The sequence below is a fragment of the Denticeps clupeoides genome, chromosome 12 (genome assembly GCF_900700375.1).
Source record: "Denticeps clupeoides chromosome 12, fDenClu1.1, whole genome shotgun sequence".
NCBI lineage: Eukaryota > Metazoa > Chordata > Actinopteri > Clupeiformes > Denticipitidae > Denticeps > Denticeps clupeoides.
Window position 1 is genome coordinate 12,968,738 of NC_041718.1, and position 24,888 is coordinate 12,993,625.

Sequence of the window (24,888 nt, forward strand, 5' to 3'; positions counted from 1 at the left end):
CCTAATGGCCTTAAATTACAGGGTAGGTTTCATTGTCTCAGATACTTAAGACAAAGACCACAAAAGCAGTAAATTATGAACCTCTGGATAACCTTTGGGTTACTTTACAGAAGCCTGTCTCCTTTGTGTAGACTAATGAGGTTTCAAGCAAGCCCTCAAGGCAAGTCTAGCTCTTTCCAGAAAAGGATTTAAATCAGGGGGGATGGTGTTGTTCCACCATGACACAAATACATATAATGTACAGATCTCATCTTCATACCTTTTTGCAGAGCAGAATTCACCATTGAACCTTGATCTAGGTTTCATTACAGTTCATACTTATAATTCTATTTATAGTTCATACTACACACACATAGTTGTGCAAAAAGATATTTGGCAGCCACTGATTGTGCAAGTTGTCCCAATTGAAAAAAAGGAGAGAGGTCTTTAATTTTCATCATAGGTAAAATATCATGTCTTTTTTTTATAGATTACAAGATATCGTTAAATCCCACCAAAAGCTTTCTAGTTTAACTGGGTTGGCCTCACATTATTGTGCGTCTTATTGCTCTATTATCTAACTTTTCAGCTTGACATAGATTTTTGTGATCATTATTCTAAAAATCATTCATACCACAACAATACCACATATTTCAGTGGTTCACTTGTTCACTCTCAGTTACACCGTTTATAAAGTTACCTTGCAAAATATTCAATCATAGCTGGTCTGTAGTAACATTTCTCCTACATTCCTAAATGTACACAATTTTGATGACATATCATTTAAAAAAAAAGTGACCACTGAGAAGATCGACTGAGTATTTTACATAATAAGACTAGATGTTTACATTTAAAAGAAATAAAATAAAATGAAACCACCATCTACCGTTTTCAGGAAAAGTCACCATCCTTGCAGTGATGTATGTTAAAGTAAAGTGAGTATTTGGGAAGAAAGGCACCTCTACGGCACTTTGATTGAGATTCACTAGATGGCGCCACAATTCTGTCTAAAATGCAGATTCTTTCTGCACCAAGTCACAACGAGGTTGAGCAAAACTCATACTGCTGAGAGTACTGATTCAGTGCACTTGGTTAAAATTATGCACATCCAATTCCCGGTGATTTTTCACCATCCACTACACACCATTCTGCCCATTTGAGCCACTCGTGTGTAAACTGTCACTCACGCATGTGCTGCGCTAAACAGAAGGTACTGAAGGCATTGAAAATACAGGGCCAGCGCCGCCACACCAGCATGCTGTTAGCACTGAAACCGGCACACCGCACATTGACTGCCAGCTTCTTTCAAGTATGGAGTGTAACAATGTAACCCACCAGGCAGTGACACTTCATTCATTACGGGTTAGTACAAAAAACAATATACATATATATATTTTTTTTTCTTCTTTTTAGAAGTGCACTCTCAGCACACAGTCTTTCCTGTCTCCTGTATGGCTGCATGTGCCTCCTTCCCGTCCTCCAGTACGAAGGGAACATGAAGCTCCTCTTCTTGGGACAGGGGTAGATGGAAGTCTGGCTGTGAGGGCTGTGTACTGGGGCTGAGCGTAACTGGGGAAGACACGGTGGCCGCGTTGACATTGATGGTAGCTGTGAAACTGACGCTGACTTGGGGACTGGTGGGCTGGAGGTCGTTGATGTGAGCGTCATTGCCGGAGCAGTTTTGAGCTTTGTGCCTGGTGACATCACAGCTATCTCCTGTGCAAGTTGATTCTTCACTGTGGCCCTTCTCACATAGCAAGAGCTCCTGATCCTGTCTGATGCACTGAACAGACACAGCGTCCTTTTCATCCCCATCTGTGGTCTTTAAATGAGAAATGAAGAAGGGAGAATTAAGGGGAAAATGTACTGAGGACTGATTCTTTAGATCACAAGTGTTACTTACTTTGGGGATCTTTTCACATAAACCTGGTTTGGAGAAATCATATGTTGCCTGTCAGTGACATTACTTCATACAAAATATTTTATTACAAAATATTTCATGTTAAATACTCATGTCTGGTACAATCACATCTGCTGTTCATTACTGGGCAGTTTTCTGAATCTTTTGATGTGTCATTCACGGTGAATTACCGTTTTGTTTCTTGAGAAGGAAAATAACCAGCAAAGCCAGTACAATCATCACTGCGAGGACAATTGCGCTGACTGCAACTACAGCAAAAGAAGAACAAAAAGTAAAAAAAAAGAGAGAAGTTAGGGAGCTTACAAAACAGCACAAATGAAACAAAGACAAGAACAAAAGGAATACAGCACTTCTCAAGTGTTTAAATGTACATTTGTTATTCCAGGTTTGAATACTCTCTGGCTGACCAAAAAGCAGAAGTGGGTGAACTTCAAACCAAGAGGATTCAGCTTCGCAGACCACAAGAACACACGCTCTGGTCTCTGTATTATTCAAGGCTACATCTAAGATCTTGGATATTACTGGTGTGTTAGTCCACCCTTGTTCGCAGTAATTAACTCTAAGCCTCTGGGAAGCTCTTTGTTGTAGATGTTGAAACATTGCCGAGGGGATTTATTCCCGCTCAGGCGGAAGAACAATAGTGACCTCACAAACAACTCAGGTTGGAAAGGCTATGTGCAAGCCTGCTCATCTGCTGTCATACAAACCATTGCGGCACAAGCCCCTATTGATGCACCAACACGCAGGAACAGGAATAGGTTAGGTTACCAAATGGGTGCAACAAAATAGGGAGCACAAAGCTGTCCTTTAACACAAATCCCGATTTGCAAAGGCTGTCAAGGGACATGATTTCCAAACTTACAGACAGAAATCCTTGATGTCCTGAGAGGTGTGTTGGTATGACCAGCTAAAGCGTGTTTACCGATTACAGCCGTCCAGCCTTCCTCAGGCAGAGGACCTCGGCTACTTCCAGTGGGCTGGCTGGACTGTGTGCTCACATGCCACTGAGTAGTAGTAGATGACCCTGGACTGGAAGCCTGGGTGGACTCTGAGGTAGTGCTCTTCACAGATTTACACACTGTGTCTGAAGTGGAGTTTCCAGCTTGCAGAATGTCCTGAGGGTCGCAGCTTCAAACACACATGATGAACAAGCGATGGATATTTGCATCGTGTGAAATATAACCAAACTGGTCACTTTATGGAGGTCTCTAATGGATTTGTTTGCTTGTTGTGTAACTCACTGTGTGTGTGGCTGACAGGTGTCTTTACTGGAGTCTTCCCCAGAAAATGTTCCTGTCGGGCATTCTTGACACGTCACATCTGAATTCTCTGTACCTGCAAACACAAAGAATATAATTGGTGCAGGGCAAGAGAAGTGGTTAAATCAGTCCAGGGCTCTAGAATGCGACCAATTTGCTACCAGCCATTCAGGGGAAAATGTCCCAGACAACACATATAGTAAATCCATATTGTATTCTAAACCAATGAGAGATCATGAAGGGTGGAGCCTGCCTCTGATTGGCCATGGTCCAGTCAGACAGAGAGAGTTGAGTATCCTGGACCCTTCAGATAAACAGAGTGGAAGTAACCACGGATTAGAAATATGATCAGGCTTAAAAGTTAGACCTGAGCCCGACCAGTACAGCTTTTTAAAAGATCAAAATTTTCATGGTCAAAATTTTGTCCACACCTCAAACTTTGCTTTCATTGCCAGTGCAACAGAACGTAATCAGCGTTGCTAGCCTCTGTTTCGCCACCTCAGCATCCATTTTTGCATCACTTGACTGTGAATTTTACCACGCAACCCTGAGCCTGAGTCCAAGTAAAATGATAGAAACTAACCATAAAGTATCTATAAAACAAGTAACATGCAGTGATAAATATACGGGCCAAGTGTCACTTCTCACCACTGATTTTCAGCAACAGGCAGCAGCAAACAAAGTCAAAGTGAAGTGATTGTCACATGTGATACACAGCAGCACAGCACATGGTGCACACAGTGAAATTTGTCCTCTGAATTTAACTCATCACCCTGAGTGAGCAGTGGGCAGCCATGACAGGCGCCCGGGGAGCAGTGTGTGGGGACGTTGCTTTGCTCAGTGGCACCTCAGTGGCACCTTGGCAGATTGGGATTCGAACCGGCATCCTTGTGATTACGGGGCCGCTTCCTTAACTGCTAGGCCACCACTGCCCCAGATCATCAGATCATCAGGCCAAGATGATAAGGCTTTAAAACACTTGCACTTTTAAAATATATTTTCTTTTTATTTTGATCTTGTTTAAATGTCAGCATGTGAAGAACTTTAATCACCAACACATTGTCAGTTGTGACCTAGTGGGTAAGGAAACAGACTCGTAATCAAAAGGTTGCTGGTTCAAATGCCACTGAGGTGCCATTGAGCAAGGTACCGTCCCTCACACATTGCTCCCCGTGTGCCTTTCATGGCTGCCCGCTTCTGACTAAGGGTGATGGTTAAAAGCAGAGGAAACATTTCGAGAATGCTGTGCTTGCTGTGCTTCACAATGACAATCACTTCAAATGTCAAAAGACATTTATGTTAACCAGATTGAAAGTTAATATTTACAAGTCAATATTGCGTGTAAAGTGAAAGTGAAGTGATTTGTACACACAGCACAGCACACGGTGACACAACAAAATGTGTCCTCTGCTTTTAACCATCACCCTTGGTGAGCAGCGGGCAGCCATGACAGGCGTCCGGGGAGCAGTGTGTGGGGACGGTGCTTTGCTCAGTTGCACCTTGGCGGATCGGGTTTCCAACCGGCAAGCTTCTGATTATGGGGTCGCCTCCTTACCTGCTAGTCCATTGCTGTGGCCTAAGCCACCTCTGACAAAAAAAAGTGAACTTGTAAAACTATGATGTTAAATGGGATGCCTTCAGAAAATTTGGTGCACCTAACTTTTGTGCACCTAAAGTGCAAAAGTTAGTCTAGAGCCCTGTAGTCTGACGCATAGTTTTAATGTATTCAAGCTGCAGCAAATAGTCCTGACCTGGTTTATTGACTCCAGAGCCTGGAGGACAGGACTTCATCCGTCTGCACTCTGAACAAGACGACTGCTCTGTGCGCATACAGTACATGTCATCCTGGCACTTACACCTGGCATTGACACTTCGATTGCACTCCTGAGCAGGTACCAACCCTTTATCTGTAATTCCAAAAAGTAATGTAAAATAAAAAAGTTTTGAAAGCAGAATACATGAATGGTTTTATGAATGAATACATGACCCACCTTTTTTGCACTTTCGACAGGAAATGCATTTGTCAGCATAATTGTATGCCTCGGCAGTCTCTGCAACAGGGCATGGTTCGCAGACAGTGTCTGACTCTGCATTGCAAAAGGCCTGGCGTCGAAAGCCTGTGAGGGTTTGAAGACTAGCATTACGCCTCCATCTCCACTAGCCAGTTAATTTTTTTTTTGGTGAAATATGAGGTATCAATATGCTGTGGCTCACAACTTGTATTTATGTTGTATACATTGTATATAAAGGATTTGTCACAACAGGCAACACTACACTGTGTTATGTCTTGTATTTCCCTTGTCCAGTCAGTCATGCAACTTTGTCCTTCCTGTTCTGCCTTGTTCCTGCCGCCGCCATGACAGACAGTTATCCTGACTTTTGACAATCATCATCTAAGGAGTTCATCACTGAGTACAAGTAATCCTCTGTGCTAAATTTGAAGAATTTCCATTGAGGCATTCTTGAGATCACAAGAACATGATGTGACAGAACATTCTCAAGAAAACATTCGAGCCATGGCCTCACACTTCCAAGGTTTTGCATTTTAACCTGGCTCAAACCTTGTGTGTTCAGAGATTACTTTTTAATTAAGTTTAGAAGACACCTTTATCCAACAACAACCAGTAGTTACAGGTACAGTCCACCTGCAGAAACTCAGGGTTAAGTGTCTTGCTCCTTCCCATCCTCAAAATGGTAGTAAGTAGGGTTTGAACAAGTGAATCTTTGTTTTTGTTCACTAGGCCACTTCCACCCTTTCATGCACCCTACAAAGTTACATACTCTCCCCATGTTGGCATATACACTAGCTAAATTGTGACTTTGATATGTCTGTAGTGTGAGTGGATGGTGTGTGTGTGTGTGTGTGTGTGTGTACGGATCCATCGGTGAGCATCATTGGGGAAACTTTGCTTACCTGGCTGGCACTTCTTACAGCACAATCCTTTAAAAAAATATTCAGTCAAAGTGTCTTTACATTTGCCATCTGGTTTATATGGCAGAGAGTGCAGACCCTAAAACAGCAAAACAAACAATGAGAGCATTTTATACCAGGTTTGGGCATTCAGAGTATGTAGATATGCACACCACAAAGACATTTGCTCACTTTTTGCATTCATTTTAGTTTAAATCATATACATGTTCCCTTTCTAATGCTACCATGAATGAATGAAAAAAAATATGTGCAGGAACAAGCCATCTACACTGCTTATAGCAATACACACACTCAAACATCAAGCAAGTTCAAGGAAATGCCTAATCATTTTCTGGACCACCCCACAGACAAACACAATTCAGCCCAGTTACTGTAGAAAAACTCATTTCCACCAAAAAAGTGGTCTATATATGGACATACATATCACCCCACCTACCGCCACCAACACCACAGGATGTGGTAGGAAAAGATGTCACCTAAAAGCTAGAGTGTAGGGAGGGGTTACTGGTAACTGGCCTGCAGGCTGAGAAAACATCAGCAACACAAGCCATTGCCAGGAACTACCGTTATGCAATGCGTACACCTTATCAGCGTGGTTTCCTTTCCTCGGCAGGCTTACAAGAACTAGCAAGTGCCACAACCGTCAACTGTTGGTGAACTGTCAACATTGGTGTAACAGATTAATGATGTGGTCCAAAACTGACTTTTCTGAAGAAATAATTAATCCCAGATTCGTCAAATATATATTGAGCATTATGAAATATACCATGATAGTAATTCATCAGTGTGATGTTCATGAAATCAGCTGGCAATTGAGAGATGAAAACTACAATGAGGATAGTTTACAATTATAGAGATCCGGTTTAGACTGCTTGCAGATACGTAACGGGTGTCATTAACGCTTATTGCGTGCTCAAGGGACCCTCCCTCAACTGTGGGCCGAGTCCCACTCAGATATGCTAAGTGGCAGATTCCAGTAACGTGAACCGTACTAGGCACATATTTGTCAAACACTCACATAGTACATGACGTTCGTCAGACCAAGTGTATTATCACAATGCCGGTGTAAAAATGGTAAAATCAGTAAAGACCTGTTTTTTTGGGGTTTTTTACGTATTAAAGTACACACGTGATGCTGGCGGATGGGTATTTCTGTGATGATTCATGGCATATCTGTGACTGGATTCATGGCATTACCCTTTACAGCTTTCGGTATTTAATTAATTGTCTCACAGATGCAACAGCTGACAAGCAGATTCATTTTTTGGGAAAAAGGTGACAGTTGAAATTTGCATGACCTGCCACATGAAGTTAAAAATGAAAATAGTATGGATGGCGGCACGTAAACCTTACATTAGAAAAGCCATAGCACAACAATCCACTAAAGTAAGACAACAAACCCATTGACAAAAAGTAAGTAAAGTAAAAAAAGCTAAAAATTTTCTTGTTACAAAAAATTTATAAAATTTAAACAGGTTGCTAATATTTGCATTCATGGTTTGTTGTTATGGAACACTCCCATAATGGCAGAGTGGAGTACAACTGCTATATGACATCTGGCTACCTACCTTCACAAAGAGCACAAAGGTGAATGAAATCAAACAGCGGACTGCGACCACCATTCTGCATTTCACCATGAGAGTGAGACAGGAATGCAGACCCCCCACTCCGGTTCACTGCAGACTGAGCGTGCGTACCGGAAGTTTCGGGTTTTCATATCTGCATATTCAACCAGGAAACTGGCTGCTCTCAGCAGACGCTGCACTTTAATGCAAACTCACCATCCGCTCAGAACTGTCATCAAGGAAGAGGAGCCCAAAAAAAAAGCCTTTAAGAACAACTCCAAACAAAATCTAGACACAGTCTCACGTATTTAGTTGTTTATTTTAAACAATTATTATAAAAGCATAAAAGTATGTGCTGTGCATGGCTTTATATATGCAAATCTAAGAGAACTGTGGGAATAGGAATGTTGGGATTGAGGGATGATAAAATCTTGTGGTTGAATGATGGGACAGGTCTAATAATTTATCCCAGGAAGGAGAGGCCTAATCCAGGTAGATTTCTGTTGACATGATGGAGGTGAGATTGGAGATCACAATCCAAAATAAAACATTCCACTCAGTCACTGTTGTCTTTGACCACTTATTTGGAAAAAATCATAAGTGGGATTGCAATGGCAAGGAAATTTCCTTGGCTGGGTGCATCGTGGTACTATACTCATCCTGGTTTGACAAAATTCATCATGAATCATGTACAGGATCTGGAGTGAAACTAGTGGTTAATCAGGGGTTTCCTTTGAGTATGCATAATACAAAAGATGCTTTCTGACTTCTCTCTTGATGTTGTGTGGGAGATGTGGGAATGACATTGGTGGAAGTCCCATTATTACCAATGCCCAAGCTAATATAAAGCCCTTTAAAAGTGCTGACCATACTACACGGTATTTAGGACACTTTACATCGATTCGTATATTTGAGCTTTATGTGTAAAACTTCTTGGATTTTCAATTATTATTAAAAAAAATACAAAATAGCAACAGTGGTGCAAGGGCATCTTTCAACAAGATTATAAATATATAATAAACTCCATTATAAAAAAACATATAGAATACATACAAAGAATTATCACTAAGACATTTGTATTTATGCGTTATGAATATTCACTAATCAGCCATAACATTAGGACTTAATGTTGAGTGTGTAAAAAAGAACATTGGCCAAAGAATCACACTGCCTTTCCCACCTTCCAGTAGTTCTACCAGTTTTCCTTCTTTGACTGCAGACCAGGAAGATCCGGCAAGTGCTACAGTGATTCAGCTATGTGGCCATGGTGATTTGGTCCTTGTCAAAGTTGCTCAAATCCTTAAACTGGTATTTTAACAAGATAATCAACGTTCAGTGTCTTTTAATTGGTCAATAAAATGTCACCCAGCCTTGTATTTTTAATAAACTATATTTTAAATATATGTATGCTTAAAGAATATTAAAGCTGCAATTAATATATACACACACAGGACACAAGGCACAAGTGCATGACTGGATCATGACTTTATTACGCATACTGGACAATACTCAAACATGAAACTGAAATAAAATAGCTCTCAATATGTCACATCATGGTGACCCTGGGACACCAGATGAAGTCACATTTTGGTCTGTTCTTGTTTGAATGATTCTCAGTCCCACCTTTTCACTTGCATGTAAATAAACTGCCTATTGTCATCTCCAGTCCATGTTAGTTGTTGAACGTGTTGAGAGCTATTCCAGATCACTTTGTCTCTCAAGCCTATTTATGTTTTAGTACCGTTCAGTTTGTGTAATAAAGTCATGTCAAGGTCAAGTAACTAAAAAAAGAGGTAGAAAACAAAAAGAAGTACACAAGAGGTCTTGAGAAACAGGTCGTTATGGAAGAGAGTCCATCATCGCATCCATTGGTATGGATTTCCCCTTTTTTCTCTCATGTTCATTGTGTAAATGTTTAAAGATGCAGATAAAAGGTCAGCAAAGTCACGGTCACCAAATCATGTGCAGGCCGGATAAATCACCTGCCCAGAAATAGGGAGGTTGCACCCACAGAAGTGGTTCGAAATCCTTGTGGTAGAGCTGATCATTTAAACAGCAGACATGGAAGCAAGGAAGGAAGACATGGAATTGTCTTAAATTTTACATTTATGGCATTTAGCAGATTATCCAGATTGACTTATGATCAGAAGTTAGAGGGACAGTCCCCCTGGAGACACTCAGGGTTAAGTGTCTTGCTCAGGGACACAATCGTAGTAAGTGGGGTTTAAACCTGAGATTTTGTGGTCTTCTGATTCATAGGCGAGTGTGTTACCCAGGGGGTTACTAAAGGTTTAACTAAACATAATTTTGACAAAAAAACAAATGAGTATAAAATGGAGGGACTTTTTAAGTACTCTGTATTCAGTTTACTCATGCATAAAAACAAAGTCACAGTTAGAAACAGAGTTCCCTTTCAGATGTATAATGTGAGAGCACACATCAGTGTAACCCACACCAACCTGTTTGGGATGACGACTGTTGAAAGTGTACTGACCTATATACAGACATCTACCAGTCTATATGTCTGAAAAGAATGTAGAAAAGAAAGAAAGTCCAGTTGTCATGACTCAACTTTCAGACAAATTCACCTGGATGACTGAGAATCTTCACAGACACCGGTCGATATTGTGAGGTTTGACAAGTAGTTAATGTACTAGAGTTTCTGACCCTAAATGTTAAGTTTTTCCTCCTCTTACTACTGGGCACAACCCCACTCAGATACATGCTCACTTTCTGAATTAAAACCAGCACATTAAACAAGCACTTGCTACACAACAGCAGGGTGGAGCGCGATAACAGAACTTTGCTGACAGAATACATAACAAAACATGCAATACGAGTCCAAGATCAGATTTGTTGTTTCCCTTGGCACTTGAAATCACAGCCCACATTAAAACAGTGCACCTCCTATAGTCTGTTGAAAAAGACAAAGGAGGAAAGTCAGAAGTACTTTCTACATGTGTGCTGAAACTGTATGAATAGCATTTTGGGGGATCGTGCTTTTGTGAGACTGCCTGTTTAAGCAGCCGTGTTCTTTCCGCCTCCAGCCTTGATGTACTTAATATAACCCACATACACAGACAAAAAAAGACACACATACACAAACTGTACAGCCCCGATCTACCCTCATTACCTCAGCACAGAACGACCCACGGCATGTAAATGACTCTCCATTTTCCAGTGCTGAGCTTTTCAGATGAACCAACTTTATAAGCTCTTGTTACTCAATCTAATCTTTGACTCAATTCAAGAGTCAAAGAGTGTATTCTGTGTTTTTTCCCCCTCAACCTCACTTTTTAACAGGTTATTGCCACACAAAATGTAATAAATCCTCCATTTGCAGGGTCATACATCGCCCTTTGCTTGTGACAAAGGAAGTGAAATTTCACCAGAAGGCAGCACAGGAATTTTTGTTACTCGCTCACTACTAGCCACACTTGCTGATGTGGAATTCCCCCCATTGTGATAATCTTGAAGCACAGGCCTTGTCCCAGTAGCCCTGGGTTCATCAGAAGTCAGTGGCCATAGCCAAAATGGCATGTACCTCTATCAATCACTATAGGGTACACGCTTTCACTTGCTGGTAGCAGGGATAGGGTAGCTCAGCTTTGTGCTTCCTTCCTCTTCTTGTGAGCTCACAGTCATGGGGTCGCTGTTGTCAGGGATCCAAGGGTTAGAGTGGGACTCCTGCTGGGGCACGTTGACGAGCAAGCACTCCCCTGCCTCCTCCTTGTTGTCCTCCTTTCGCTCTGCAGCATTGGCACCCAGAACCACCGTCCCGGGAGAGTAGATGAATATGGACCCTGAGAGGAACAACGTCAGCCATTCATGATAATTGGCATTCTTGCAAGAGCAGCACTAATTAATTTGAATTGCATTTGTAATATCTATATATCTTGACATTAACATGAAATTAACTAAATTCACCAAAAAAAAAAAATCATGTTCTCATGATTAGCGGACAGATTTTACTGAATTTCCGGAACTGGCCGACATATTTCTATATAAAGCATTTGTCTGTGGGAGTTTGTTTGTGTGTGTCTCTGTGTCGGGGATATTGGGGAGGGGTTTTTCCCTTCCTCTTCTCAGATTACAATTGTCAAAAATGTAACTTCGTTTCAACAAGGCAAGTCTGGAACTGATTGTCGACCACAGTTGGAGGTGAAGTATTTAAAGTAACCGCTGACCTCTGCCTGGCCATTTCTGGAATCCGTCCACCCACTTCATCCAAAACTAATTCCTTGTTATAGGCTGCACATTAAAAAGGCAGATCTCACACCTGTATGTACTTACCCACAGTGTTGCTGATGTTTTCCCCTCTCCCGAGCCCATCCACAGTGACATGTTGTACACCCCCTTTGCACGACCCAGAGGAAGGCACAAGCGCCCCCTTCTGTGTGTTGAGACACTCACTGCTGTTCAGAGGGTAGACGTTTTTCTGCTGAGGTGTATTGTCAGTATAGCCGTCCTTGTGCAGAATGTTCCTTGCAACAACATACTTTTGCTGCAGTCACACACGCACACAGACAGACAAACACAAGAGCACACAGTCACACCATGACAAGATGACAATAATAACACGTGTCTTCCACACCTGTTAAGAAACAGATTGTTTATGGCTACGTAAAGTGAAACATAAGGTACTCACATAATCCCCAAATGAAAGACCTAAATGAATAAAAGAGAGGGTTATGAGCTCATTCCCAAAATCAGTTTTCAAAATGAAACCTCTCAGGCGCACTTCACAACAAATCATTCAGGAGGTGCAGTCAAACGTGCAAGTGACACAGGATCTCATGTTCATGCCTTGTGACCATAATACATTTAGCATCACAATTGCATCACAAAGTCTGAAATAAAAAAAAACCAAAGATGGTTTCGAATCTTATAATAATAATAATAAATAAAGTGATTGTCATTACACAGCAGCATAGCACATGGTGCACACAGTGAAATGTGTCCTCTGCATTTAACCCATCACCCTTGGTGAGCAGTGGGCAGCCATGACATGCACCCGGGGACCAGTGTGTGGGGACGGTGCTTTGCTCAGTGGCACCTCAGTGGCACCTTGGTAGATTCGAACTGGCAGTATTCTTCAATAACAGGGCCACTTCCTTAACCGCTAGGCCACTACTGCCCCGTTATTATCTTGGAAATTTGAAAGAAAAAAGTGACAACACACGGTGACACAACAAAATGTGCCCTCTGCTTTTAACCCATCACCCTTGGTGAGCAGTGGGCAGCCATGAAAGGCGCCCGAGCAGCAGTGTGTGCTTTGCTCAGTGGCACCTCAGATTTGAACCGGCAACCTTCCGATTAAGGGTCCCTTTCCTTACCCGCTAGGCCACAACTGTCGCCTGCATGTTAGGCTGCATAACATCGAAAACACACTGTAGGTCATCCGTTATTGGAAATGACTGCAGGCAAGAATAAACTATGTCCCCATTCAAGTTAAAACTAATTAAGAAGCCAGCCTTTCCTTGTTCACATCACATTAAGGCTTACCGTAGAGCAATTTTCACTTTAATTACAACTTGGCCTAATTGAATTTGCAGAACATATACACAATCAAAATGGACCATCCAAGAATTCTAAACTGCACAAATATGGACAGAATATGGACAACGTGGACAAATATGGACAATGAAGATTGTAGGGAAAACTAGCAGAAAATTTCACACCAGACACTCACACCATTTATAAATGAGACAAGGGTTTCCTAAAAATTACAAAAAAATGAAATAAAATACTCGGACATTACATGTGCACTTTCTTCTTCCCCACAAGTAAAGCAACACAGATTATCTTTAAGCCAAATTTGCTGTCAGCTAAATTGGTATTACATTAGCAGTTAGCGCATATGGCTACTAATAAAACGCTAACACGTTGCCTGCTGTAACAATTCTAAGAGTCTAAAAAGCATGTGTTTTTGTCCACACAAAGCAAATCTACCTCAGAGTATCTGTTGTTATATATATTGTTGTTGCACGCACTACATAAATGAATGTTAAAATATTTGCCATACCTTTGTTATGTTGCTGTTAATGATACATTTGTTCTTGTTCTTATTGTTCTTATTCTTGTTATTTAAAAAATATTCTAAAAATATTCTAAATGCTTATTTTTCTCTCTTTTTTTGTCATTTTCTCTTTTCTGAGTTTTAAATTCTTGTTTAATGACGGTCCCAATGACGGTAGACAGTCCTGGTGGTGTGCTGATTCCTTCTTAGGGATATGTTTCATACCCTGGCACTCTCATGCCAATACAAATCCTACACCTACAAAATATCTGGTAAGGTTTGGTGCTGTAGTCCAAATTTGATGACTGTGTAGTGGATGGCTGATAAACTGTCAGTGACAGCAGATATCTACAGTGAAATGCATACAGTGAGCTCAGACATTACTAATCTGGAGCAACTAATAGACCCACTGCTGAGATACAAAGGAAACAGTGGCTTGTAGGTGTGGGGGGAAAGTGGTTGTTTTACACTTTGATACTGTTCAGTAGCTCACTCATTACTCAGCTCCATGTACTCTTGCGGTATGCAAAAAAAAAAAAAAACGTGTAAATACTCCTGTGAAACTAGTAAGTGAAAAACAGTGATGAGAAAAGAGCTATATTGGGAGAGATCACAGTATCACATAGTCAATATAGGAACTGAATTCAAATAAAATAGGTTTTATACTTTCTGTGTGACTTGCCATATCTTCATCTACACTGTAGCTGGTCAATAGAAGATATCAGGTCTAAGGCCTTATTGCCAGGCCCCAATGATAACTTGCTGTTCCGGATGTTCTCAGAGATGGCAACAAGATGGTGGAATCACCTGTCCACTCCTGAGACTCTCAAGTCAACTGGCTAAACATCATTTGCGTGATAATCTATCTTGTATGACTAAATAATAATTCCTACAGTACCAGGTAAAAAGTACTGAAAAACATGCTATTAATGTTTTACATCACGATGTAAATGACAAGCAAAGCGTATGCTGGGTTGAAAAAAACTGTTTTGCTGGACTCATTCGTGTGGTTGTACATTCACTGCCTTATCAACAGTTTGACATTTACAAACAGAAAATCCCTTGGTGTAAAAACCTTCAGATGGTAGCAATGATGTGAGAGAGAGAGAGAGAGAGAGAGAGATATTTTATATATATATATATATAAAAAAAAAAACAGCCTTGTCCAAAACTAGAGTCCTACCTTTATGCCTGCAATTGTAAACCAGGGTAACGACTCCAAAAATGAGCAGAATTGCAAGCAGTAGGGCCAACTGCCAGCTGATGGGTTTGCCCATTTGGTCTTGAGGATCTACAAAAGCAAAAAATACCCTCCATGAAAAAAAAAAACACGCCAGATCACCAGTACCATGGTGTCAGAAATAGTTAATGATTCATCTTAGATTCTGTTAAGTAATTCTCTTCTTACTTCTGTTTGTTGCGATTGTGTGAAGCAAAGGCATGGGGGATGCTACAGTCAACTCTAGTGGAGAGAAACAACAATTGCAGCCGGGTGTTTCTACACAACGTTCAAATAGTTTGCACAGTGTGGCCATTTGTCCAAATCTTACTTGTTAGAGCACTGTGGTTGCCTTGTGTAAACACGCGGTCTGTGGAGATGCCAGATGTTGAGAGGTGGCGCTCTGGAGTTGTGGGGTTGGTTGTTGTGTAGGCTCCAGGTGTGGACACGTCAGAGACGGTGGTGGTGACGGGAGTGGTGTTTCGTGGAACGGAGGCCGAGGTAAAGGGATTGCTGGGAGGACCGCGAGGACCGGGAGTGAAGTTGCCACAGACGGAGTCACTCGTGCTCGTTCCCGGTGAGATCGTGATCATTCCCCGATGTGAACAGCTGCCGAATAAAAGAGTAACGCTTCTATTCTCCATAGATGATGAGTCCTTTACAGTGCCTTATCTGACTAAGAAAAACTGAGGAATCATTTCCTTGTAGCATGCTGAAGTGCTCAATGGTTCTGCACAGATCTGCAAACAAAATAACCTCTGGCTTCACTGTGAGGTGTGTGAGTCTCATGAACTCTCGATACTCACACTGTGTGTTGCAGACAAGACTGATTCAGAGAGGGTTCGCTGGAGAATGATCCAGGAGGACACGGAGCACATGGTCTCCAGCAGGTGTAATTTGTGGGGTCCTCACAGTAGAAACCCCGGTGACAGTGACAATGGCGGTTAGAGGTACTTGTGCAGCTTTTTATCTCGGTCGAGTTGCCTTTTGATAGAGAAAAACGGCCACATTAAAACAGTATAGTGCTTAGAAAACCACAGTAAAGATAACATCTGGAGCAACTGGCAAAAGTTCACAGTATGATGACAGAGAAAACCAGATGACACACTGCGTACCTCCTTTCATCCTCTTATAAAACCATGGGCTCTTGAAATCAGATTATGTTTTATGGTTTGTCGACAATCTCGAATCTTGACTAGTGAACGATGGGAACATGCCTACCTAAGCAGGGCTCTGTGCATGGCTGACAGATCAGTTTCCCCTGCCTCAAGAAGCAGTATTTGCCGGGCCGATAGTCAGAGTCACCTGAAAGACACACATTTGCACAAGCTCTCACAATCAGCCACGGTGAGGAATTTCTGTGTGGCTTCTCACGGCACCCGCATAGCCAAATAAAGATATGGCTGACTGTTGCAGGGCCAACAGACAATCTAAAGATTAACCTGCCGTGGTACGTCTGTGTATGAAAGTGCACGAACTGGTCAAAGGGAAAGTTTGTTTCTGTCTTGAGAAAATCATTTTTAAAAGTGTTATAGAATGACTTGGCATGCCCGAAAAAAGGGGCGTCTTGTTTCGTATTCCAGTACACGTAACAGCATACATATACTGGAACTGCCTAGTCATTACTGAGAAACTGAAATGATGCGCGATAGCAGCTTCCAGGACAACGGCGCGCTAGAGGGAATCTGCACATTCAGACAGAGAAGAGAGAAGAAGTGCAGGTGTCTGGCCACCTCCACACGCACATGAGTGTTCTCTAGCGAGTGCGGACTGTCGGGCCTGAACCAGCTGCGCCTTTCTGTGTTTGTGTAGCTAAATCAGGAGGACATTTTTGTCAGAATGAATTTGAATAATGACTGCTCGTTCAAAAAGCCCTTTCTTGTCACAGGGAAGTGGTGGGAAATACCCGGTGGGCTTAGGGAGACAGGACCCCACAGCATCATAAGCACCCTGTAGCAAAGAAATTCCCAGATACAGTAGTTCCAGCATTTTAGACACCTCGCATGCAATATATAGAACTCTCTCTCTCTCTCTCTCTCTATATATATATATATATATATAATATATAAACAGAATGTAGTTTGACAGAATTATGAGGATGTGATGGAATAGACTTTTTTTTTTGTTGATCCTACCTGACCTGCTGGGAATCAACATTGCAGGATGTACCTGTAAGAAAAGGATGAACGATTCAGCATAAGCTGGAGCCGATCAAGAGCTGATTAAATCGTTTTTTTTGACAGAACAGTATGAGTAGGTTATGTGTGTCATGCCAGTTGCTATCCAGCATAATGGCAAGCATTAGAATAAAGATATATAAAAGATATATAACATAGAGGGAAAATATATAAAACATATCGTACTACAACATTACATACTGACTGAAAACGAAATATGCAAAATATCTAAAAAAAAGTTTCTTTTGCAACATGCATCAGTTCTTATTAGTTTTCGGTTGAGGTAATAACAGGCGTCCTACCCTGCCTGAAAACGACATGAGACCTCACAAGCTCCTTCTGAGAGAACATTTTTTTCCCCTCTATTTTCATAGTCTATTAAACAAGACCTGTGAACGTTCATTCATTCCTCATTTAAAAAAACCAAGGCAATTTCTATTTATTTCAGACAATAACCGAGTTACAGTAGTTGGAGTGGACACGTCGCCTGCTTACCAGGTTAAAAAGAGAGAAAAGGAGGGAGATCCGCGGCGAAGGTCTCCTCTCCATCGCGGACGGTAGCAGCAGAGGGCCAGACACGCGGCGCGTCAGCAGCACACTGAAGCGCGCCACCGCCAGAAGCGCGCCGCCAGGAGCGCGCCACCGCCACAAGCCCGCGGCCACGTCGGCTTTTTTCGGTCCCTTGCGTAGGCTTTTACTATGAGTACTACCCTACGGTTCGCACGGGCGGGGTTTTCTGTCTTACTAAACTCAACTGAACGTTATTAACTTTGCATTATCATCTTGATCGTGCGCTGCCGTAACTGTCCAACACGCAGCGAGGACGTCAGGTTGCAGGACATAAATTTATATTTATAGATCATTGCTTGTTTAACAACGGGGAGAAGTGCAACCGAAGGCAAAATACTGCGTGATGCCGTGTAGATAAATATGGATTGATATTCAAATTGTGAATTAGTTTTCTTTTAATGCAATGTGACAAAACACAAAAACACACACTATGCAATTGTTCATTTGTGTAAAATAGCATGAAAAAAAGCAAGTTTAGCACCGCTGATACGTCATACAACATCAAAAGTACACTTACAATAAATATAATGCAATCATTGTAAAGCTCTCTGTGCACAAGATCTGGGTGTGTTCACGTGTGTTTGAATAATTAATACATTGTTTGTAATGATTAATAAACAGAGAAATCATTACAAAGAGTCATCAGGTTTTATTAAAAACAATTTTGTCTCTGGTGCCGGAAGTGGAAGCGAGTCAAACGTGACATATTGAGCAGTTCATCAGTGCCCCCTCTTCCTGGAAACATGGAGTCAGACACATCCTGGGAAAAGAAACAGAGCATATAGAATTAAAAGCTTAAATGTCATTTTTACACACACAAAGTTAATCGACAGGTAGTGTATTTTGTTTGTGCCTGATCACGCATTCCTTCCTTTTCTGAAACCCATACAAACTGGGCAGGTCATGCAAATACATGTAAAGTGAATGTGCCATTAAGAAGGTACTGAAGCCACAAATAAGCCCTTTACTTGCTATTAGGTATGTACAATGACCCCAAATCATAAACCCATGTTAAGTTAATCAATTCATATGATTCCTATTCATCTTTTCTTCTGAATGGTGGCTTAAAAAATGGTGGCCCTTGTTGCCAAGCAAAATCTGAGCCTTTTGGAACCAATGCTACAGACCAATTTGTGGAAGGACACTTGCATATTTTATAAAACAGAATATGACGCTATCATTCTTATCACACTTTATCAAAGATGAAACCAACGGCTATTCAATACTGGAGGAAGGCAATGGAAATGCTGAATTCTCAATGCTGCCAATATAGTTTTTTAAACACCCTAATAAAGTTTTGATTAGTTGATGCTGAGTATGTGAGGGTAGAACACAGTGCAGTGCAAAAATAAAAGCACATTGTCTTCAGATGCTGGTACAGAATACCCACTGAAAGCATTGAACATACATCAATATTCCTAAAATTTTACTGTTGTCCTCCTTCATAACATTTTAGTGATGAGTGTTGCAAAAAAAAAAAAAAAAAAAACCTACAATAGTCAAATTAGTTCCTAAGAACATTATGAAAATAGTAATGCATGTGGAAGCATGCATGTTACACAATACACTGTGCAGTAATCCTGAAAAGCCTCACCAGTGTACTCTGAGAATGGGATGAAAAGGCACCAGTTGAAGCTCCTGCACCCACAGAGCTACGAAGATCTAGGCTGCTCATCTTGGAGATTGTATTTGGAAGAGGATTGGAGCAGCCAGAGAGACAGTGCTGAAGCAGAAATAAACTTATTTCAAAAAGCACACATTTCTCAGATTCAGATATGTTATTTCTGTATAAAACTTAGCCGTACACATCTGCCTTTGTTGTACATACACATAAATACATACATACTCTGACTTTTCTTATAAGAGAACAATACACATTCTGGTCAGGCTAACTAAATGCAAGTGCGTAGTTCATGTACAGTCATAATTGTCAATGCACTGTCAGTCAGGCCAAAAAGAAATAAAGCAGCTCTCTCTCCGCAATGCACAAATTCAGTCAACTCGGTTTCTGAACTCCACAGTTTAGTAAGGCAGTTAGATGAAACAGAAAGCAGTTTCCTGCAACTGTACAACTCCCACCTTTTCCAGTACGGTTCACACTAAATTAACTCACCGAGGGCAAACTAAGACTGTCTGACGGGTCAAAACTACTCCGCCGGTGAGATCTGTAATGATGGGCGGGCTGGAGAATCGCACGAGGGATGCTGACCCTGAGACACACACAAAGCAAAACAACAAGACTTATTAAAAATAAAATAAAAAAAATTGCATTCATGTAACTGCAAATTAACACACCCAAGTGTGAAAACATATTCATGTACCTGATGAGTGCTGGCTCTGACTCAGTGTGGGGATGCTTGGATTTTGGCATCTTGCACACAGGGCAAGCAGCTTGTGATTCCAGAGGAGTTGCATACAGGCGGCTGTTTATTCTATAACAGAATGTGCCTACAGAACAAAAATAAAAAAACGCAACAAAGCCTCAGCACGCCGCAGTGCTGGCCTCACAGATCACAATAGAAAAAAAAACCTGGCCCTTACACTGATGATTATCTGATATGCGTCGAGGTTCAGGGTCACCTAGTGTGCAGGATAAAGGTGCACCGTCTGTGGCTGCAGAAGGGCTGTGGAAGAGATTTACATTTAGTCAAAAGGGAAAATACGTCCTGCGGTTGGGGAAGCTTCCTGCAATGCAACAAAGATAACTTTACAAATGCCATAAAGCACAATCTTACTAAAGTGAAAGAAAAAAGAAACAAAGATTCAAACTTGAAGACTATAGTCTCTCTATTACTTGAAAAGCAATGCCTCTGCAAAGAGTGAATGTACTTAAACAACACACATTATGCAAAGCCAAATAATGTAATAAACAAAGAAACAGTAATAAAAAGTGTCACCCTAATGTGCAGGTTGTGACCACCAGTGACAACACAAGAACACAGAACCCTATAGTTAGTGATATAAAGTCATCATTTAAAGAGCATGCCTAAAATGCAGAATTTTGTTCATTAGGTACATTATGTTACATGAAATCATAATTAATTGAAAGGTGCCTGTAAAATGTTGTGTGTGTTTCATCGAAAAACAAGGAGAAATTTCGGGAAAGCCCAACAATTCTCTTATGAGTGTTACTGCTTTAAGCGCCGTTCTAGAATGAATTGGCATATGTGCCATTCATAGACTGAATCAGAGTGAGGGAAGCAAGAAGTGAGAGCAAAGGGGCCAAAAAATAGGGCAGGACCTCAAAGACTGACTTTGGAGACATTCTTCTCTGTTGAGTCGACGAAAAGTTTGCAGCTCATTAAAGAACTGCTCGGAGTGCTCTGTTACTGGCTCAACATCCAGAATGCCTACACAGAGAGAGAAAGATTTTAAGGCATGTCATGTATCATTAAAAACGAACGATGGATCAATTTTATTATTTAGTTTCACACCTGCAATCCAGTCATAGCCTAGTAAAGGTGGAACACGCTGTCTTTCGAAGCTCTGCTCGCGTTCTGCGGACTGGAACACAACCCTGCCAGTCTCCATGTGCTGCAATAAACAACATTTTCATCAGAGCAGAAACCATAGAATAAAGAGATTAAATTATATATATATATATATATACACACACACACACACACACACACACACACACACACACTATACTTAAACATATCCAATGTTTAAAGCCATGTGTCAGTTTGTTGTTTCGTTGGGGAAGTGGTAGCTTAGCTGTTAAGGAAGCGGCCCCGTAATCAGAAAGTTGCCAGTTCGAATCCCGGTCTGCCAAGGTGCCACTGAGAAACACACACTGCTCCCTGGGCGGCCACTGCTCACCAAGGGTGATGGGTTAGAAGCAGAAGACACATTTTGTTGTGTGCACCGTGTGCTGTGTTGCAGTGTTTCACAATGATAATCACTTCACTGTCACTATTCCTGTTTCAGTAGTCAATGAGGAGTAGGCTTGCATACTCGGTCTGGCTCAGGTATTGCATTTACAGCATTTGGCACAAGTTGAGCATTGAAAACCCTTGTTTTGATCTGTAGATACTATTCACATAACTCAGAACAATACCTTTTTTGTGTGAAATTTCTATATTCAATAATAAGTATTGAATATACAAAGTGTCTATAAGAGCTTTAGTCCAAATATTTTCTAAACTGGCAAGTTTTCAGTTTGCGTTTGAAGATCTTTAATGACCCATCTGTTCAGACATCTACTGGAAGTTCATTCCACCACCTAGGAGCAAAGACAGAAGTGTCTAGATGAATGCTTTCCTAGTACCTTGAGACATGGTGGTACCAGTCAAGCAGTGCAGAGCGAGGAGTGATCTGAGGTAGGAAGGTGCTGACCCTTCCTTTGCTTTGTAGGCAAACATCACTATTTTGAATCTGATGTGGGCAGCTACAGGAAGCCAGTGGAGGGAACGTGGCAACAGAGTGGTGTGGGAGGATTTGGGAAGGTTGAAAACAAGTCATGCTGCAGCATTCTGGATCAGCTGAAAATGTAGAGTAGCACTAAGAGGAGACCAGCCAGAAGTAAGTTACAGTAGTCCAGTTTGGAGATGACCACAGATTGGACAAGAACCTGAGCAGCCAAAATTGGTAGAAATGAAAGAGTAATGCTAATATTGGGGCAGTGGTGGCATAGCGGTTAAGGAAGCGGCCCTGTAATCAGAAGGTTGCAGGTTCGATTCCCGATCCACCAAGGTGCCACTGAGGTGCCACTGAGCAAAGCACCGTCCCCACACACTGCTCCCCGGGCGCTTGTCATGGCTGCCCACTGCTCACTCAGGGTGATGGGTTAAATGCAGAGGACAAATTTCACTATGTGCATCGTGTGCTGTGCATCACATGTGACAATCACTTCACTTTATTTATTGTATAAAAAAAGAATCTACATGAACTAGAGATGTTGGACGTTGAAGAGTGGGGTGGTAGTAGCCTAGTGGGTAGCACACTCGCCTGTGAACCGGAAGACCCGGGTTCGAATCCCACTTAATACCATTGTGTCCCTGAGCAAGACACTTAACCCTGAGTTGCTCCAGGGGGACTGTCCCTGTAACTTCTGATTGTAAGTCGCTCTGGATAAGGGCGACTGATAAATGCTGTAAATGTAAGAGTAGGAGAGGGAATTGTCCATGGTTACCCCAAGGTTGCATGCAGTGGTTGAAGGAGAGATTGAAGAATTGTACTGGGGGATTTTAAGGTCCTTAGGAGGAATCTGCAGGGATGAATAGCAGTTCCGTTTTGCTGGGGTTGAGTTTCAGATGATGTGCTGCCATACAAAATGAGATGTCAGACAGGCAAGCAGAGATTTTGGGAGAGACGTTTACATTTAATGACAGAAAAGAAGAGTTGGGTGTCATCTGCATACCAGTGAGAGGATAACCAATGGTGTAAAGACAGAACAAGATAGGGCCAAGTACTGAGCCCTGAGGGACACCAGTCAGGAGCTTGTGAAGTGCAGATGTGGTACCATGTCACTTGGTAACATCTATCCTCCAGATAGGAAGCAATCCACTCAGTACAAAAGCACAATAAAGTTCACAATAATGTTATCACCTTTCCCCATTATGTCACATAGTATTTTTTTCTCCTCACTTTAAATATTGGTATAACGGTTGGCAGCACATGACGAAGATTTTAAAATATTTTAGCACCAATTTGGAACCCCAAATTTGAAATGATGATTAGAAAAACATCACTCAGTCATCAGTCAAATTGTTTTAACTCTTCATGCAAAATGATAATTTAGTTCAATTAACTACATTTATAGAATTTAATTGCTGTTTTACATTCTACAATTAAATGTAGATATTCACAAGGACTTTATGAATAAGCTTCTTACCTGAAAACTATCCTGTGTATTCGGAGCAGGCTCAGGATTTGTATTTTCGGCTGATCCATCTAAACCTGTCAGTCGATTATTCCCTTGGTCCTTTAAAAGATTGGAAAACGAATTCTCCCCTGGATGGCTGAGCGTTTGCTGGAAGGATACCTTCCTACACGTCACAGACGTGTTCCAACCTTCATCTTTTATTGAAACAGAGAATTGGAGAATACTTAGACTAACTTGTAACTTTCTTATCATTGTATTCATGCTTTGAGTCCTAATTAACCAGAACCGATTACTTCATTGATGGTAACATTGTAAGTCGCTCTGGATAAGAACATCTGGCAAATGCCATAAATGAACATGTAAACAAAATATCAGAGTGTATGATGAGTCTACCAGTCTACAAGGGGTCCCACCTACTCCTGCTGATTTTGCACACAAAATCTGCCTGAAGTGGATGACCTGGAGCAGGATTAAGAGACCCTGGTGTAATCTCTCACCCGGCCGTTCCGCTTCTGCTGTTCCGCTCCTGCTTTTCTCCTTTGACTTGACGTTACTGAGCGCACAGCGAGCACGGTGTCCGGCGGTCACTGCCGACTCCGGATCGCAGAGGGTCTTCAGGTGTTCAGCTTGCTGTCTGAGCCGCTTCAGCAGATCCCTGTTCTGCTCCCGGAGACTGGCCAGCCGCTCGAAGGCCGACATGTCAGCGGCAGCCGTAAACCCCCTGGTGGCTGAAGACATCGGCTCTAGGACCGTCGCTTCTCGACAGAGAGGTTTATTTCGTTTTGCATAGAGAAGACTGACATAACCACACTGGTCAAACGCGGTCAAAACGAATCATGACACCTTTATATAACGCGACAAACACAATACATCCGGAGCTCGTAATCTCGGTGCTATTTATTTGTGCTTTACGGTGTTTACATGCTATACTACATGTGCATTTCGCAACAATACACTATAAAGAGCGCGGGGTGGGGGGCACATTAGCAGCTAGCTCTGCGCGTTTCCGTAGCAACCGAACGGTTTCAGGTCTGAAGCGCTTCGAGAATTTATCTTCCTTATCTTATCTTATCGTCTCTTATTTACGCAGTTGCCTTCGAATGGCGCAGCATCGGAAATACACGGTTAACACCAGCTAGCTAGAAGCGCGCAATTCGAATTTACCTCCGCAAGCCGCAGTATCTTCTTCGGCCATTTGCGATTTGCTGGGTGAAATTACCCATCATGCAGTTAGTCAGACGTATGCTGGAAATTAAAGGGGACGCCTCCTTAAATCGATATATAAATAACATACGCACATACATGTGCGTGTGTATTTATGTATGTTATTTATGTTATATATATATATATATATATATATATATATATATATATATATATATATATATATATATATGCTGTGTATATATATATATATATA

General features: G+C 41.6%; 3 protein-coding genes across 5 annotated transcripts; all 3 read right to left on the reverse strand.

Annotated features, from left to right (window-relative positions):
• Window positions 1-404: 404 nt before the first annotated feature.
• Window positions 405-7,801, reverse strand: tnfrsf1b (tumor necrosis factor receptor superfamily, member 1B). Of its 2 annotated transcripts, none has more exons than XM_028998670.1 (9): window positions 7,660-7,801; window positions 6,074-6,170; window positions 5,151-5,276; window positions 4,911-5,066; window positions 3,142-3,235; window positions 2,823-3,028; window positions 2,071-2,148; window positions 1,883-1,905; window positions 405-1,801 (listed from the first exon to the last, which is right to left on the reverse strand). In XM_028998670.1, exons 1-9 carry the CDS (start codon window positions 7,726-7,728, stop codon window positions 1,403-1,405), a joined length of 1,248 nt encoding a protein of 415 aa, XP_028854503.1. In that variant the 5' UTR covers window positions 7,729-7,801; the 3' UTR covers window positions 405-1,402. The 2 variants fall into 2 exon arrangements, with proteins under 2 accessions (XP_028854503.1, XP_028854502.1); XM_028998669.1 differs by having other exon boundaries at window positions 2,763-3,028.
• Window positions 7,802-9,251: 1,450 nt separating this feature from the next.
• Window positions 9,252-17,650, reverse strand: LOC114801170 (uncharacterized). Its single transcript, XM_028999173.1, has 10 exons — window positions 17,567-17,650; window positions 17,030-17,063; window positions 16,116-16,199; window positions 15,701-15,878; window positions 15,226-15,503; window positions 15,084-15,137; window positions 14,859-14,966; window positions 12,305-12,324; window positions 11,950-12,160; window positions 9,252-11,459 (listed from the first exon to the last, which is right to left on the reverse strand). The coding sequence occupies exons 1-10, from the start codon at window positions 17,618-17,620 to the stop codon at window positions 11,230-11,232; spliced, it is 1,251 nt and encodes a 416-aa protein (XP_028855006.1). The 5' UTR covers window positions 17,621-17,650; the 3' UTR covers window positions 9,252-11,229.
• A 539-nt stretch (window positions 17,651-18,189) lies between these two features.
• Window positions 18,190-24,682, reverse strand: miip (migration and invasion inhibitory protein). Of its 2 annotated transcripts, none has more exons than XM_028998649.1 (10): window positions 24,633-24,682; window positions 23,966-24,223; window positions 23,478-23,662; window positions 21,076-21,175; window positions 20,883-20,991; window positions 20,183-20,265; window positions 19,963-20,089; window positions 19,755-19,851; window positions 19,236-19,364; window positions 18,190-18,401 (listed from the first exon to the last, which is right to left on the reverse strand). In XM_028998649.1, the coding sequence occupies exons 1-10, from the start codon at window positions 24,661-24,663 to the stop codon at window positions 18,294-18,296; spliced, it is 1,227 nt and encodes a 408-aa protein (XP_028854482.1). In that variant the 5' UTR covers window positions 24,664-24,682; the 3' UTR covers window positions 18,190-18,293. The 2 variants fall into 2 exon arrangements, with proteins under 2 accessions (XP_028854482.1, XP_028854483.1); XM_028998650.1 differs by having other exon boundaries at window positions 23,966-24,196; window positions 24,633-24,674.
• Between the last annotated feature and the right edge of the window lie 206 nt (window positions 24,683-24,888).